The 18,572-nt window shown below is 39.7% G+C and overlaps 1 protein-coding gene across 1 annotated transcript in view; it reads right to left on the bottom strand.

Annotated features, from left to right (window-relative positions):
- Positions 1-17,311: 17,311 nt before the first annotated feature.
- Positions 17,312-18,572, bottom strand: part of LOC107147467 (myelin protein P0) — a 55,987-nt gene continuing 54,726 nt past the window's right edge. The window contains exon 10 of the mRNA XM_015491936.2: positions 17,312-18,524. Within this exon, the coding sequence (XP_015347422.2) occupies positions 18,423-18,524 (102 nt within the window). The 3' untranslated portion in view covers positions 17,312-18,422. The remainder of the gene's footprint in view (positions 18,525-18,572) is intronic.

Genomic DNA, 18,572 nt, shown 5'->3' with positions numbered 1-18,572 from the left:
CACATTGTGTCTGCTGCTTTCACCACCCACAGTGTGCACCTGCAGGGAGTTCATCTTCCTGTACTCCTGCCAGTCAAGAGCAAACTTGGTAATTATCACTCTGAAAACAAAACTAGTCTTCCTTGCTCCCTATCCCCAAATGACCTATCCTGCTTGTTCTTCCTCCCACATTCTCCCTTCTTCTGCCAGTGTTTATCAAACTTAAGGGAAGGTAGCAATGATTACGGTCACTAGAGAGCACCAGTGTTACACAGAAGAGTTCAAATCACAAATGAAGTAAAATGACTATACATTGAAACCAGAAATCAAATGATTAAAGATTGAGATAGGGTTTTGTTAAGTTGCCCAGGCTAGCCTGGAACTTGTGATCCTCCTGTCTCAGCCTCCTGAGCGGCTGAGATTTACAGGCATGCATCACTATGTCTAGTTCATCTCAACTATTTTTTATCTATCCAGTTCAGTGGTATTGAATACATTCACAATGTTGTACCACCTTCACTACTATCTCCATAGTACTTTTCATCTTGTAAAACTGAAACGTTTCAACAATAACTCCCTATTCTCTTTCTTACCAGTCTCTAGAAAACACTGTCTCATTCCCTGTCTCTAAGATTTCCCCTTACTTCTTAGTATTTATACTTCCCTTCTTGATTCAAGAATATAGAAGTCAAAACCAAATAGCAAGCCAGGCATGGTGGCACATGCCTGACGTACCAATGACTTGGGAAACAGAGGCAGAAAGATTGCAAGTTTCAGGTCAGCTTAAACAACTTAGACCCGGTCTCAAAATAAATAAAAAGGTCTGGGGATGTAGGTCCGTGGTAGAGCACCCTGGGGTTTAATCCCCAGAACTGCAGAACAACAACAACATATAGCAGGTATGAATAAGAAACAAAGGACAATATCACTGGAATGCAAACTTTACCCCAAAGTATATCCATGCCTACCAGGCATATGGCATTTTAGGAGAATTAAAGAGTGATTCATGGGAAGGCCATATGTAAAAGGCAGTACCTCCCTCCTCCTGATGCTAGAGAAAAGGAAGTTTTACTGTTATATTTGGACTATGTTCTGAGGGCAGTATAGTAATGATAGTGGCCTTTAGTTCCAGCCTCTTAGGCAAATACAAGAATAACTTTATTGCTACACCTTGTGTATTCCAGCATATTCTAGTAAAATAGGAGTATTTCCTGTTCCCTTATCCCATGGATGAGATGAGAATTGACTGGTGCTGTACTTTAGTCTTTGCCTGTGGTCAGACTAAATTGCTCCTTCTTCTTAGAGCCTTGGGCTCTTGAGAGTTGGCTGTTGCTAAGGCAAGGATGGAGTTCTCTGTCACCAGCCCCTTTCTATAGTATCTTCTGCTTGCGGGATCTCCACTAATTTGTTCCTTGCTACACTGATCTGGAGCATATTGCTGAATGATTTTTCCCCTCACCATCTCTTGCTCCAAAAAGGTTATGTTTATCCTCATGCATATTTTTAAATTAAGTCCTTAGTAATAAACACATAGTCATTACTTTGGGAAGGATAATTTTGACCAAAAGAGAGCCTTGGGCATTGTTATGGTTTGGATATGAGGTGTCCTCCAAAAGCTCCCATTTTAATGCAGGAATATTCAGAGGTGAATGACTGAGTCAAGAGAGCTGTAACCTAATCAGTCCATCCTAGTTTGAATGAACTAACTGGGTGGTAACCATAGTATGAGGAGCATGACTGGAGGAGGTGGGTCACTGGGGACGTACCCTGAAAGATGCATCTTCCCTGCGGCCCTTTCTCCTTCCACTCTCTGTCTCCCTGTTTCCTGGCCACCATAACACAAGCAGTGCCCTTTTGCCATGATATCCTGCCTCACCTTGAGCCCAGAGCAAGGGAAGAAGACTACCATGGACTACACTTTTAAAACCAGGAATCTAAGTAAACTTTTCCTCCTCAAAATTGTTCTTGTTTGTTATTTTGGTCACAGAGATGAAAAAGTAACTTACACAGGTATCTTTACCAAATTAATGGTAGATCTCAATAACAGTTCTAAAAGCTGATTTCTCCCTGCCAGGCTGCGTGTTCCTACCATGGATATTCAAATTGAGCCTCTTCTCTGAGCTATGTCCTCAGCCACTGGGATCTCATTCCTGGGGCTCTAGATTCCTGTTTCTCTTCCCTCTAGTATGTACAGCTAAAGAAACGATCCTTGGGTACTAATCACTGAAGGATTTTTCTTGAGTAGTTTATTTTGTGGAATAAAAATGACAAGTCTTTGTGGAATTGTTGATTTCTGATATAAATGGCTTAGCAGATAAGACATGAAGGGGGGGGGGAAGAAAATGAAAAGTAGAGTCAACACTTCTGACACCAAATGTGTGTTGCCAATTGTAAGTCCCAGGCTGTGACCTGTACTTCCAACTAATCAGCTATAAATCAGGGGGTCACAGGACCCCTTGCTCCTGTTGGATAATTTGCTAGAATGGCTCACATTACTCAGGAAAATGTGTTACCTACTTTTACTGATTTATTATAGGAGATAAAAAAAAGTCAAATGGAAGAAATACATAGGACAAGGTGTAGGGAGGATGATACGTGAAGCTTTTTATGTCATCTCTGGGGACACCACTCTCTCAGAACATAAGTATGTTCACCAACTTGGAAGCTATCTGAAACCTGAAGTTTATTTTTTACAATTTTTATAAAGGCTTCATTATATAAACATGATTGATTAAGTCACTGGTCATTAGTGATTTGATTTAATCAATCTCTAGCCCTTCTCCCTCTGGAGATGGGAGAGGGATTGAAAGTTCAATTTTCTAATCATAAGATTGGTTTTTCTAGCAGTAAGCCTTCCACCCTTCAAGAGTCACCTCACTAGCATATATGTAGTATGGTCAAGAGGGGTTTATCATGAATAACAGTCATCACTCAAGAAATTCCAAGGGCTTTAGGAGCTCTGTGCCAGAACCTGAGGATGAAGACCAAATATATGTATTTCTTAGTCTATCCTAGTATCACATCCAAATAACTGATTACTCTTCTGGTGTATTTTCAACTGTACAGTATAACAGAACTATAGTCCTGACAAAGGCAGAGAAAGTCTGTAGGTCTAAGTAAGTGATATATTTTTAAATATGTTTCTAAAACCCAAACTTGGAGATGAAGGTTCTGGGTGGAAAATTCAGGTAGTGAAAGGGACAAGGATTCTGCTTCCTAGACAACCTTTCACGTCCTACTTTCAGAGACTTGATATTGCTGAATGGAACTCTTGACCTCACCTTCATCTGGCCACAATGTAGAGTCAGCTTCTTCCACTTCTGTCTTTTCCATTCCTCTTACAATGAAATCCTGCCTTAATATCCTTTTTTTGGGAGTTTCCAGTTGCCCCTTCCTGTCCACCTCTTTGCCTCTCTCTCTCCACTCTTCTTCTTGCCCTTGATGAGTTTCTGAAATTGTTGCAGTTGGAAGCAGTTTCTGGCAGCATCTCTGCTCCTGTTATCCTCAGTCTCTGCGAACCAACTCTGACTGGAAATTGGAATCACTTTCCAGTGAGCTGTTGTCTTCCTGTTCTTTTTTTTTCCCCCCATACTGGAGACTAAACCCAGGACCTCACACATGCTGAGCAAGCACTTTGCCACTGAGTTATACCCACAAGCCTCTCTTCCTGTCCTTAATCATCTCCCCAACTGGTCCCTCTGCTGTCTGTGCCTCTGAAAACTGAGGGGTTGTGAAGGGTGGTTAGGAAGTTTGCTTCCCCCCCCCCACCGCCCCCTCCAGTACTGGGGATTGAATCTAGGGGTGCTGTGCCACTGAACTATAGACTCAGCCCTTTTGATTTTGAGACAGGGACTTGCTAAATTGCTGAGACTATACTCAAACTTGTGGTCCTTTTGCCTTAGGTTCTGAAGCAGCTGGGATTATAGGTGTGTGCCATCATGGATAACATAAAAGAACTTTATTTGGTATTTATTTGGGTTACAATTAGGAAACAAATTCAGATACCACGGAGTGAATGTTCCAAAGGAGGCAAGAAAAAAGGAAACTTATGTAGACAAGTAGTACTAATTTATTGCAAAGCAGTAAAAATTCCTTTGAAGAAAATTTCTATTAAGTTGAGAAAGAACAGGGTTTAAGTGGCAGGGGCTATGAGACTAATCAGATAAAGAAAAGAATGTAAATGTATTTAAAATGTCTGTAAAACAACAATCTTATAATCGCTTGACATACATATTGAGTCTCTGGTCACAGTGTAATTATCTGGTCATTCCAGCTGCCTGCAATTAAGGGGTCAAAGTGCCCAAAAGTTCACATTCCCAGGCAACTACTTGTTCACATAGTGCCTTTCAATTCCCTTACTGGGGATTGAGCACAGGGGCACTTAACCACTAGACTACATCCCCAGCCCTTTTTCTTTTTTATTTTGAGACAGGGTCTCCCTAAATTACTTAGGGCCTTGATGAATTGCTGAGGCTGGCTTTGAATTTGTGCTTCTCCTGCTTCAGCCTCCCAAGCCGCTGGAATTATAGGTGTGTGCCACCACCTCTGACTTTTTTTTTTTTTGTAATGGGGATTGAATCCAATTCTATCACTGAACTATACCTTCTTCAGCTTTTTTTCTTTTTTCTTTTGAGACAGGGTCCTAATAAGTTGCTAAGGCTGACCTTGAATTTGTGATCCGCCTGCCTCACCCTCCTGAGTAAGTGCCATTACAGGCCTGCGCCACCATGCCTGGTTTCTGATTCCATTTTAAAAAGCTTTCTCAATATTTCTTTTATCAAAATTTTCCTTTTATTTTCTCATGATGATGATGACCATCATTATCATCATCATCAGTGTTCTTTATTTACCAAATCACCTGGATTTTCAAGAACAAAGCAAGAAAAGCCATCTTCAGTACTCTAGAGTGTTCTTACTCGCATATAAGGTCCTGTCAACTTAGAGTTATTCATAGGTAGAGTCCTAAGGGATGTTCATTCTCCACGTTTTGGTGATTCTCTAGCTTCATACTGCATACAGGATATGAATGGTGATAATAGTAATATCTAAAGTTCCTTGGGGTTGGGGTTGTGGCTCAGCGGTGAAATGCTCGCCTAGCACATGTGGGGCCCTGGGTTCAATCCTCAGCATCACATATAAATGAATAAAGTAAAGGTATTGTGGCCAACTATAACTAAAAAATAAATATTTAAAAAAATAAAGTTCCTAAAGTGCTATGTGCCAGATCCTGTTCTAAGCATTTTCATATATATTAACTCATTACAAGCCTATGACACAGATACTTTATATTATTATATACTATTATATCCCCATTTTACAAATGTAGAAGTCAAAGATATTGAAGGACCTTCTCAAAACAAATGAGTAGTTGAATTAGACCCAGAACTCAGGCAGTCTGATTCAATCAGTCTGTGCTTTTTTTTTTTTTTTTTAATACTACATAAAGGGTTGGATAAATGAAGTGTAGCCAGATTGGTTATTAAGGATATTGTCCAGCTTAAAGGGAATAGAGCAGAGTTTCCCTTAGCTGAGCTCAGGCATATCTAATTTGGTCTCTTCTAGCCTGGACAGGTAAGGCCTGAACCCTCTCTTATTCAGGATCAGATGCTAGCTTTATCTGACTGGTCTAGCAGACTCCTGCCGAATTGTATCAGTGCCTTGATCCAGCTGCCTCCCCTGTTACTCCAGGGAACATGTATCCAGGCTCTCTTGAAATTAAAAGTAGTTGGCTGGGCACAGTGATGCACATGCTTGTAATCCCAGTGACTTGGGAAGTTGAGGCAGGAGGATTCTGAGCTCAAGGCCAGCCTTAGCATCTTAGCAAGACCCTGTCTGAAAACAAACAAACAAACAAACAAAAAAAAAAAAAAACAGGGCTGGGACTGTGGCAGAGTACTGGACAGTGGCAGAGTACTTGCTTGCATGCATGAGGCATTGGGTTCAATCCTCAGCACCACTTAAAAATAAATAAAATAAAGGCATTCTGTCCATCTACAACTACAATAAAATAAAATAACCCAAAAGGGGTGGAATGTGATGATCATTATTATCCAAAGTACAGGTATGAAGACATAAATTGGTGTGAATATACTATATATACAACCAGAGATATGAAAATTGTGCTCTATATGTGCAATTAAAAATTGTAATGCATTTCACTGTCACGTATAAATTTAAATAAATAAATAAAACCAAAGGGCTAGGGATGCAGCTCAGTGATAAGTGCTCCTGGATTTATCTTTCTCTTCTTTCCAACCCTCTTCTAAAAGGGTCCCCCAAACCTCACTGTCAAGCTGCAATTCTTTGCCATGGGCTGGACACTCAAGACAGGACTGCAGGATAGACTGTGGGGGCTCAGTTGGGAGACACACTTAATGCCTAGAAGGAAAAGGGTTCGCAGGACAAAAGGATAGTACCTGAGTTGTGATGCAGTCTGGATTATGAGGCAGACAGTGATAGACTAGACCCCTGGATGGTGAGTTGGGCCCTGATCTCTGAGTGTTTATTGGGGGAGAGTCCCCCACTCCCTTCAACTGAACAGAGGGAGAAAGGGAATAACTAGGAACATGCATGGATGGTGCTTCTACTCTATGCCAAACACTTAATTTTTTTTTTGTATTTTCATATATCCTCCCATTTGCTATCTTAAATAAACCATCAGATATTAACTTCACAGAATTCAAGTTTCTGGAGTCAGGTGATTTGTCCTAGGTCACACAGAGCTACAGCAGGAACATAAACCAGGTGTAGTTTGATCTCATTTTAGGTCTTACCAGAAACAGGTGAGTATCTAGACAATCCTTAATTTTTTTTTTTTTGAACTAGGATTGAACTCAGGGACTCTCTTTTGGCAAGGAAGAGAGCTAGCATCTCACTGGGGGGTTCTCCTGCCCAGAGGAGTCCAAGCTACCCTAAATCTTAATATCTCAAATAATTAACAAATAATAAAACACAAGCACTCAGAAATATATTTACAAACAGCAAAGCCCTTGATAGATCTAGTCCACATGGGTTCTTGAACTAGACAAAGAGAAATGGCTCCCATGGTTTATTTAAGGGGGTACATCAAAGGCAGGGATAAGGTTTCAAGGGCAGAGTCTTACTTCCCAATGTCTTGCAGTTGATTGACATCTTGGCAAGCCTGTGGGATCTGAGGGATCTGAGCCTCACAAGTTAAACTGGGCTAACTGGGCTGCACGAAATTACCACACAAGAGACACAAATACCTTTTTCTTTGGGGTCGCTGTGACAGCTCCTCTGACCTTAATGGTCCGTAGAAAGAGAGAGGGCGAGAGCACACACGTTGACTGACCGCTTTTATTGAGGAGAAGCTATTCAAATGAAGCCAGGGGTCAGGTTTCAGGGGGCTGAGTATCTTCATGATGTCCACTGTCAGCAAGTTGACTGACACCTGGATAGGCCACACCCAAGGGCACAGTAAGAGAAGGGGACACACACAAGGCACTTCCATGGAAGATTCTAAACTAAACAGGGCAAGGGGTTATATTTACAAGGAACAGGTGAGCATAGCTTCACCCATGGGGCTGTAGCAAGACACACCCATGCACAAGAAATCAATACATAAACAAAGATTAATGGGATACAGCAACCCAAAAAAGGGAGGACAATTGAGAGAACTCAGACCTTGAGTCAGAAATGGAAATTCCCTCTCTATAGGTAAAGGACCCTGACCACCTGACGTTCTGGCTAAGAGCTGCGGTGGGCGGGGATGGGGATAAAAAAGGGTTATGGAAGAAGTTCATAGTCCAATTATGGCTCCTTGACCAGTTGCAGAAATGAAGACTGTAGTAACTTGATAACTTGGTGTATTTTCCTTCCTTCCTTCCTTCCTTCCTTCCTTCCTTCCTTCCTTCCTTCCTTCCTTCCTTCCTCCCTTCCTCCCTCCCTCCCTCCCTTCCTTCTTCTGTGGATTGAACCCAGGAGCACTTTACTACTGAACTACATCACCAGTCCTTTTTTATTTTGAGTCAGGGTCTCCCTATATTACTGAATTTAGCCTTGAACTTGTGATCCTCCTGCCTCAGCCTCACAAGTTGCTGGATTTACAGGAGTGGGCCGTGAGCTTTTCCTGTCCAACCATTTCTTAGACATTTTAAGGCAGTGTAGAAAATTCATATGTTGAGTGGTTAGGCAGATAAGAAAGTGAGAGAAGCAAGGATGCCCCACTCCTTCTAAAGGAGAAAAACAATATTCAGCTCCAGGTGACTGTAGCCCAGTGACAATTGTGGCACTAATTTGAACAAACAAACACATTGTGTGGGACAATAGTAAAAAGATGGCTTGTTGCAATCTCTGCTTTAAACTAAATTTATGCATTTCTGAAATAGGTAGGAGAAAAAAAAATGAAGCAAAGGGATAATGTTATTGGAAAGAAGTGGCTGAAACTGTTGAATTCTGCTGAAAAGAGGAGAAAGATTCAAAAGTGACCATTGAGCCTGGTGTGGCAGTGCAGCTTATAGTCCCAGCTATTTGGAAGACTAAGGCAGGAGTTGTGAAAGTAATATATCAGAAAAAAAGACAAAAAGGCAAGAATTATATATTTTCAAAGCAAGGGTGTGACCGGTTGAGCCAACCAGAAGGGTCTGGCTCCTAACAAAGAAAAAGCCTGAGCTTTCTTTATTTATAGAGGTACATATCAAAGGTGATTGGTAGGTATAAGGTTTCTGGCTGAGAGCTGGGGTGGGCAGGGGTGAGGATCTTGTGTTGGTGCTTGCTTCTTGGTGTGGCAGGGGTCTTGCAGTGAACAGGTTATCTGGCAGGATATGCCCATCTCCCAGAAGCTGTTTGATCCTAATGCTGTGAGCTAAAACAGGCATCAGCATTATCTGGGCATTCTCCAAAGGGGGATTCCACCCAGGAGTTCCTGAAAAAGTGGACCCCTGCCTTAATGACTCAAACAAACCATAACTTATATATATGGCCTCCAACACAAAAGCTCATCCTTGGTAACTTAGGGGGACCCTATCTCAAAATAAAAAATAAAAAGGGCTGGAGATATAGCTCAGTGGTAGAGTGCTCCTGAATTCAATCCCCAGTTCTGGGGGAAAGAGAGAGTAACCATTGGATTTGGTAAAATGGACATTATTAGTACCTTTTGTTATGGTTTTGATGTCCCCCCACCCCCACCGCAATGCACCGGTTAATGCAGGAATATTCAGAGATGAAATGATTGAATTATGAGAGCTGTAACCCAATCAGTCCATCCTAGTTTGAATGGATTGATTGAGTGGTAAATGGGTAGCTGTAGGCTGGTGGTGTGTGACTGAAAGAGGTAGATCACTGGGGGCTTGCCCTGGAAGAGTGCATCCTCCCTGAGGCTCCTTCTGCCACTCCCTCTCTCTCTCTCTGCTTCTGGACACTTCCCCTCAAACCATCCAACTCCTGGCATCATGAACTGAGTCTGGGGCCCTTTCCTCACAAAGTGCTGCCTTATCTTGGCCCCAGAGCCATGGATTCAGCTGTCTCTGGACTGAGACCTCTGGAACCGTGAGCTCCAAATTAATTTTTCCTCCTCTAAATTGTTCTTGTTGGGTATTTTGGTCACAGTGATGCAAAAGTAAGTTAAATACCTTTTGACAAGAGCAGTTTTAGTGGATTGATAGGGATAGAGGCATGATTGGACTGGTTGATTTCTGGTCTTTCTTTCTAAATTTATTTTTGTTTTTTGCTGTACTGGGCATTAAACCCAGGGATACTCTACCACTGAGCTCCATCCCCAGCTCCTTTTATTTTTAATTTTGGGGCACAGACCTGGGAAATTCCCCATTTTGGCTTTGAATTTGTGAGCCTCCTCCTTCAACCTTCCAGAGACCAGGATTACAGGCATGCTACTGCACCTGGCTGATTTTCTGTCTTTCTTAAAGAGCTTTCCCAGTTAGAAATTAAATAAATATTCTTATTTATTTTAAATGTTTGTAATTTTTTTTAACATTTAGGTTTTATTTTTGTATATGTTGTGGAATTAAAATCTTACTTTGTTTTCTTCCAGGCATATAAATCAATTGTGCTGGTATCTTTTATTAAATAATCCATTTGAGCCCAATATGTCATCTTGCCCCTATGTTCTTGGCTACTTGGGGGATTAAGACAAGAGAATTGCTTGAGCCCAGGAATTCAAGAATAACCTATTTATCACTGAACTGTAATACTGTTTATATACTATAATATACTCTAAATTCATTTGCCTGTTTTTAGATGCTGTATTCTGTTTTACTTATATATGCATCTAAACCTGTTTGTATCAGGTACTTTACAGCACTTCTTAATATGTGTTAAGGTGCACTTCTCTGTCTGAGCTGCCACTAGGAGCTGAGCACCCCCTAGCTTTGAGTGATGGAAATGTGGAGACTGGCTTCCCTAACCAGGAAGCAGGTGGATCCCCATCTCTGCTCAGCAGAGGAGCAAGCTTTGGGAGTGGGCGGTACCCAATGGGAGTGGGCTGCCCCTTGTAACATTACTCCTCTGCTTTATATGAATGGAATGTTCATTCAAACAGCTTCCCCCAATAAAACCAGGGTTCCAGGAGTGTCCCTTTCTCTTTCTTGCCTGACTTGCCCATTTTGTGGGAGGTGGGTCAGAGGAGCCACCACAGAACCCAAAGAAAAAGGTATTTTCTCTGTCTTTGTGTGATTATTTCATGCCAGCCCAGTTCACCTGAAGTGACTCTGACTGATTTAGTCGTGTATCAAGACACTTCTCATTATTTTTCTTGTTCAGAATGTTCCCAGAAACCCTTGCATATTTATTCATTCATATGGATTTTAAAACAGTTAGTTACATTTCTAAAATTATTTTATTGGGATTTCCAGTGGATTATTATATGTTATTGGTGGAAGACAATTTTATTCTATTCAGTCTTCCTTAAGATTGTAGAAGAAGCCGGGTGTGGTGGCACATGCCTGTAATCCCAGCAATGTAGGAGGCAGAGGCAGAGGATCACAAGTTCAAAGCCAGTCTCAGCAATTTATCAAGGTGCTAAGCAACTCAGGGAGACCCTATCTCTAATAAAATACAAAATAGGGCTGGGAAGTGGCTCAGTGGTTGAGTGCCCCTGAGTTCAATCCCTGGTTACCCGCCATCCCCGAAAAAAAAGAAAGAATGTAGAATGAAACATTTTGTTGTTGTTGTTGTTTATTCAGATCCTAAACCCTTTTATACATGTTGTAACTTTCTTTTTTTTAAATTTATGTATTTTATTTTTTATTCTGACTTGTTATATATAACAACGGAATGTATTACAATTCATATTACATATATACAGCACAATTTTTCATATCTCTGGCTGTATACAAAATATATTCACACCATTTGTGCCTTCATACATGTACTTTGGATAATGATGTCCATCACATTCCACCATCATTTCTAACCCCATGCCCCCTTCTTCCCCTCCCACCCCTTTGCCCTATCTAGAGTTCGTCTATTCCTCCCATGCTCCCCCTCCTACCCTACTATGAAACAGCTTGATGCTGGTTGTTTTAATGAATCATAATAATAGCCATTATTTATCAGGTGGTTAGTATGTGCTTAATCCTGTTAAAACACTTTATGAACTAGATTTCTTTTTAAAATCATGTTTGTTGAGATATAAATTATATATGGTACAATTTGCCTATTTAGTTTTATAGTTATATAAATTTTGATAATACAAATATAAAAAAAATATAGTATAGAGTACTACCATCAAGATACAGAATATGTTACCTTGTTCTCCTTTAATTTTTTTTATACAAATAGAAAAATTAATTTTAATATAGTTCCATTTAACCCAATGGATTACCAACATAATTTGCAAAGAAAATAATTGTTAGTAAGATAGTTCATGTTCGTTTTCTTTGTCCTAGTAATTCTTTGGAATCTAATGTCTATTTAACACATAGCACACCTCAATTCAGACTAGACACATTTCAAATACTCAGTGGCCTCATGTAACCACTGGCTGTCATATTGGCTCCTTTTTCCATCTTTCACCTTTTGATGAGACATATGCTGTAGGCTGCATGGTAAGTCACCTTGTTGTGTGGTTTCTTGTTGCATTCCATCAGAAAGGGACACCAAAGAGATGAACTTAGAATATACAAGAGTAGAGCGAGGTGTTTTATTTCTCCCTGTAAGACTCTAGTAGACTGTGGGTTGGTTTCTTCATGCTTTTGGTGGGAATAACTTCAATTAGGTCACCTTCTCCTACAAGGTTTTCATAATGGCTCTCTCTTCTTTTACCTCCTACCTCTCCAAGTTTATGGAAGGAAAGGTGCTTCACAAAATTTGTTGGTTTTTCCCTCGACCTTGCCCTTACCTTTATAAATACCTTATTAAACAATTTTTATTCTGATTGATCTTTTTTTCATCTTGGAATCTTGAATAATGGATTTTTAATTATAGGAGAGTAAAATATACCTCATCTCATATCACAGGCAATGTATACACACATACCAGATTAATTATATATTAAAATATAACATATAAAATGCTAAAACTTTTAAAGAACATATTTGTGTAACTTTGTGAAGAGAAATGGAAAACAAAAAAATACAAAATAAACAAAAATCTGAAAAATAAGATGATATTGTAGTTAAAATTTTTATGTGTAAAAATTTATCAAAATGAGTTGAAAGAGACATGAATTGTATTACCAGTCATTTTTGATATTTAGCTTGACTTGGTTTCTCCTTTGGTTGGCTTTTCCTTTATTGTAGTTCTTTCCTTTGCAAATTTTCATTGTTGTTTTTCATTTCTTCCTTGTGGAATATTTTGCCAAGAATATGTTCTGTAGTGCAGGCTTTCTTGCTGTAAATTCTTTTAGCTTTTGTTTATAATGGAATGTTTTTATTTCATCATCAAATTTGAAGCTTAATTTTGCTGGATATAAGATACTTGGTTGGCATTCATTATATTTTAGAGCTTGGTATATGTTGTTCCAGGATCTCCTAGCTTTGAGAGTCTGGGTTGAAAAATCTGCTGAGATCTGAATTGGTCTTCCCTTATAGGTACTCTGATTTTTCTCTCTGCAGCCTTTAAAATTCTATCCTTATTCTGTATGCTAGACATTTTCATTATAATGTGTCTTGGTGTAGATCTGTTGTAATTTTGTACATTTCATGTCCTATAGGCCTCTTGTATTTGATTTTCCAGTTCATTCTTCATGCTTGAGAAATTTTCTGCTATTATTTCATTGAAGAGATTGTGCATTCCTTTGGTTTGAATCTCTGAACCTTCCTCTATCCCAATAAATCTTAAATTTGGTCTTTTGATGGTATCATAATTCTTGGGTATTCTGTTCATGGTTTTTACTGTCTTCACTGTGAGATCAACTTTATTTTCAAGATCATATATTTTGTCTTCATTGTCTGAGGTCCTGATTTCCAAGTGATCTAGTCTGTTGGTGATGCTATCTATTGAATTTTTTAATTGGCTTATTGTTTCTTTCATTTCAAGGATTTGTTTGTTTGTTTTTTCAGTATCTCTTATCTCTTTCTTGAAGTAATCTCTTACAACTTGTATTTGTTCTCTTTTTGTTGGAGTGATCGACTTTTGCCTGTATCTTCTCACTTAGGTTGTTCTTTAATTCCCAAATCATTTTACTTATGTATATTCTGAACTCCTTCTCTGACATTTAACCTACTCCCCTATCTATGCATTCTATTGTTGTATATCTTGGTTTGTTTGGGGCACTTTTCTCCCTTGTTTTTTCATGATGTCTATGAGTCTTCCTCTTTTGCAGTGTAGATCCGAGGTATTACAGCTTCTGCCCTGTTGTCTTATAGTGTTCCTATGGGTTACCAATAGCTCACTTTTAAGGGAGAGATCAATATTACAGCACTCAATGTACCCAATATGCAGCCATATATGAGTTAGCTTCTATTTTTACATTTACAGTTTTGTCACTATAATCAGAAATGATGAGTTCGGTTATCTTCTACCTTATAGTCAATAGGTTTGAGTAATGGTTTACAGTTTCTAAAGGTAGACGGGGGTCCTGAGGGGTTGGCTGAGATGTTTAGGAGGTGGGATGTGAGAATATGGAAGTATTAGATTATATGACTAGTGAGAGGATAATCATAAGAAGCTGGCTGTTAGTAGGAGAAACAAGAGATAGGCAACCCCATGCAAGACTCCCTGTTACCTCAGCAACAGGATAACTGTTGCACCCCTAGTAGAGAACCCTCTGGTGCAGCCAGGCCACAGGGACCTTGATGATATCTTACCAGGTCCTTATTGTTGTCCCTTGATAGAAGCCGCAATATCCCAGTTTCATGGCTATGGCAGCCTCAAGCCTATATGTACCTTGATTTTGGGCTGTGGAGCCATGCTTTGGTGAATAAGGAACCCAAGCACAGGGTGGCTCACCGCATATCTCCGGGCACAGGGAGGGCAGGCTCTCCCTCCGGAACTCCAGGCCATGGTGTGGCCTAAATATTATAATTTTCTTCACACAAGTTATATTCCTTGTGATTGTTTTTGTTCTTTTCATTGTCAATAATGGGCTCCTCTCTTATTTCTGTCTCTATCTTGATTTCTCATTATAGATTGCAATACATTTATCTTATAATCATATTACCAAATTGACTTATTAGTTCAGTAACTTTCTAGTTAAGGATTTCCTAGGAATACAACTATCTGCAAATAAAGATAGTTTTTTTCTTTCTTCTAATATATAGAGAGGTTTCTTATTCTTGACTTATTATGTCAACTAAATTATTTGAAAATGGTGTTGAGTACTTTTAGAGATAATGAATAAACTGTCTTGTTTTCTATTTTAATGACAAAGAGGTGTAGTGTTTTACATGATATTTCCTTTTTTCTTTCTTTCTTTTTTTTTTTTCTTTTCAGTACTAGGAATTGAACCCAGGAACATTCTATCACTGCATTTTTATTTTTTTATTTAAAGAGAGGGTCTCATCAAGTTGCCCATGCATTTTTATTTTTTTATTTAAAGAGAGGGTCTCATCAAGTTGCCCAGGCTGGACTTGAACTCATGATTCTCCTGCCTCAGTCTCTTGAGTAGCTGGCATTACAGGAATGTACCACTGCACCTGGCCCACAAATTACTTTATGCTTTTTTTTTTCCCCCCCAGTGCTGGAAATCAAACTCAGAGCCTTGTGAATACTAAGCTACCACTGAGCTACACCCTAGCCCTCTTGTGGTATAGACATATTCTTTCATTCCCAGGATTAATTCTTCATGGTCATAATTTATTATTTTATTAACTTGTAGGATTCTATTTGGTAATATTTTATTGAAATGTTTTTATGTATATTCATAAGCTGTATTATAATTTTTGTCTTTTTATTTTGAATTTACATTAAAAAGCTTTAAATTATTCTCAAAGTACTCAAATGTCTGGTCAAATTTATGTTATTATTATTATTATTAATATTAATATTTTGTTTATTTGTTTTATTTGGTACTGGGGATTGAACCCAGGGCACTTTACCACTGAGCTACATCTTCAGCCCTTTTTATTTTTTATTTTGAGACAGGGCCTTGCTAAGTTGCTGAAGCTGGTTTGAACCTGGGATCCCCCTGCCTTGGCCTCCAGAGCTGCTAGAATTTCAGGCATATGCCACCATGCCTAGATAAATTTTGTTATTTATGATTCACTGAGGATCATAAATGATTTGTTTAAAAGTAGCAATTTGATGGAATTCAAACTATCCCATGTAATATTGCTATTTTCCTTTATGTGACTCACTATTCTAGGCTCTACTTAATGCTTCATTGCAGAAGAGAGAAAGATATGGTTTACATTGTGGAAAATGGGAAGTAGTCCTGAATAAGCCCATAAAACTATGGAATGATTGTGAAAACACCTAATGGAAAGTTTGCAAAATACTGTTCCAGGGTACCAGAAATCCTGATGGAATCAGAAATATTCAACAATTGGGTAAACTGAGCTGGTAAAATGCAGGTGCTGATAATTTTTAGAACAAAAATGTAATGAAATGTGATACTCTGGGCTATGCTATTTATCAGAACTGACATAAAGTTTCATTTGACTCTCATAACAGCCCAGGAAACTCAAACAGGGTACTCAGCTACAACTATTTGATGAATAATGAACATTTTAGTATCTTCACTAATAACAAATCTTTAACTTAGATATTCCTAACTTTATTGATTTTGACTGTTTTCTCCTCCCCCAACCAAAAGTTCTCCAGAATCCATTTTATATTAGAATTAATTCAGATAAATGTTTCTTTTAAAATCAGTGAAAAGAGCTGGGTGCTGCAGTGCATGCCTATAACACCAGCCACTTGGGAGGCTGAGGCAGGAGGATCATGAGTTCAATTTATTGAGGCCCTGAGAAACTTAGTGAGATTCCTGTCTCAAAATAAAGACTAAAATGAGCTAGGGATGTGGTTCGGTGGTCAAGCACCTCTGGGTTCAATCCACAGTATAAAAAATTAAATTAAAAATAAAATAAAAGTAGTGAAAGATACCCCCAAATAAACAGTAGCACTATGGGTTTTTGGCAAAGCTGGTGTTAATCACATCTTTTGAGTCTTAATAAGGAGAAGAAATGGCTTTTGAGAGCCTTGTTTTTTGACCCAAAGCAAAGATGATGCATATATGGTCTTCACAATCATTTAAAGATTCAAGGATATTAATTATGCACCTAAATTTACATACCAGCAAACTAGCTAATGAGATATTAATATTATAGCTAAAATAGTTTACCAACAAAACAAATGTGGGTTTTTGTAGAGATCTGTGCTAGTTTATAAAATGTACTTATTTAAGCAAGAGCTAGAAACACCTTTAAAGAACTCATCCTCAATATCTTAGTTGTATATCAATTTATAATTTACCAAGATTTCCATATATAGGATGGATTCTCACAACATCCTTGGGCATTAAGCAGAGTGGATATCACGATCTTAGTTGTTGACAAATGCATAAACAAGCTTATCAAAGTTAGATAAATTAAAATGAAATGCAAAGATGTTGTGTCTGCCAAAAACTAAAAAATAAATATTAATAAAATAAAATAAAATGAAATGAAATGCAATCCTGGATCACACAGCTAGAGTGGCTGGGATATTTTAGAATCTGAATCGTGGTTAGTGTGTTTTCACTTATGTAAAAACAAAGCCTGACCCAGCTTAGCACATAGTACAAGCTTTTGGGGTATTTGTTGAACGTCCCAATGTGTCTTGTGAGCTTTTTCAGAATTCTTCCCACTATACAATACTACAAGACCAAACTAAACAACTAAACTGTTGATGAGGCAGAATCATAGGATGTTGGGGATGAGAGAAGGGGCAGGGATTATTCCCAGGAGAACTAGGAATTCAAGAGGGAGACAGAAACTTCTGGAAATGTCAGTGTTTATTAAACATTTAAAGACATTTGGAGTTTTGAAAAGCAATATACAGAATGTAGAAAATTCCTAAGAATTCCCTATAGCTGGGAGAGCAGCCTCTTCCTTTTCCCCCTACTTCCCATTTTTTTTTTTTTCCTGCTTTCTATTTGATTGTTTAAAGCCATTTCTTAAGGCTCATCTGCCCCCCTCCTCCACCCCTGACCTTTGAGGATCCATTCTCTCTCCCCTCATCCTTCTCCAAGTTCTTGAGTCCTAGAACAGTGCTCCAAAGTGATCAGGAAGTATCAAGCTGAGGTCTGAGGATCAGGGGCCCCTCTGTTTAATGGGGTTGGGGGCCTGAAAAAGCCACATGACGTCATCGGTCCTCAGTCATGGGGGTAAGGGCAGAGCATGGGCACAGGTAAACAAACAAGCAAACAAAGGATTAAAAAATAAAAAATAATCAACAACCTAAATAAACCCTGAAGGAGAGTCTGATCGGGGTGATCTGAGTGTTAACAGGACAGATAATGGAGCTGGGTCACTTGTTGGAAGGGAGGGAGGGGCGGGAAAGGAAAGAGCCAGAGGGGTCAGGCTAGGGTGCAAGGGATGGAAGAACAGGTGGCCTGGAATTGAGGCAGGGGCTATCAAGTTCCCTTTCTTCTCAGTGCCTGAGGGACAGACACCAAACACACAGCCCTTGGGGCAGGTGAGGGGTATGATTAGTCCCTGGGATCCCAGAAAGTCAGGCAAGGGGGGGGGGCGATACAAGTGTTTGGGAATGAATTTTAGAATGAAACTTACATCTCAAAGGGAGGTGAGGGCAGGGCAGGGCAGGGCAGGGCAGAGGAGCAAGGGAGGAAAGCACCTAGACGGGGGATAAGAGGAGCCTAGGTCCCCCTGCTCTGGCAGGGTCTGGAGGGGTGATCACTTGTCCGAGTCCAGGCCCATCATATTCTTGAGGGCGTTCTTGAGGCTGGTTCTGCTGGGGGACTTGACAGCAGGTCGGAGCTCCGAGCTCTGCTCATCCTTTCGTAGCTCCATCTCGATGACCACCACCTGAGAACCTTTAGCGGACTCTGCCCCTGACCCCCGATCCCCCGCCCGGCCCGCTAACCGCTATTTCTTATCCTTGCGAGACTCCCCCAGCCCTTTAGACTTCTTTTCACTGGCAGCTTTGGTGCTTCGGCTGTGGTCCAGCATGGCATACAGCACTGGCGTCTGTGGGGAGGGATGCTCACCTCAGTCACGAATCCCGTGGGGCTTGAC

Source organism: Marmota marmota, unplaced genomic scaffold, assembly GCF_001458135.2.
Source record: "Marmota marmota marmota unplaced genomic scaffold, marMar, whole genome shotgun sequence".
Classification (NCBI taxonomy): Eukaryota; Metazoa; Chordata; class Mammalia; order Rodentia; family Sciuridae; genus Marmota; species Marmota marmota.
The sequence above is the reverse complement of the archived record's forward strand: the minus strand, read 5'-3'. Positions and strand labels throughout refer to the sequence as shown.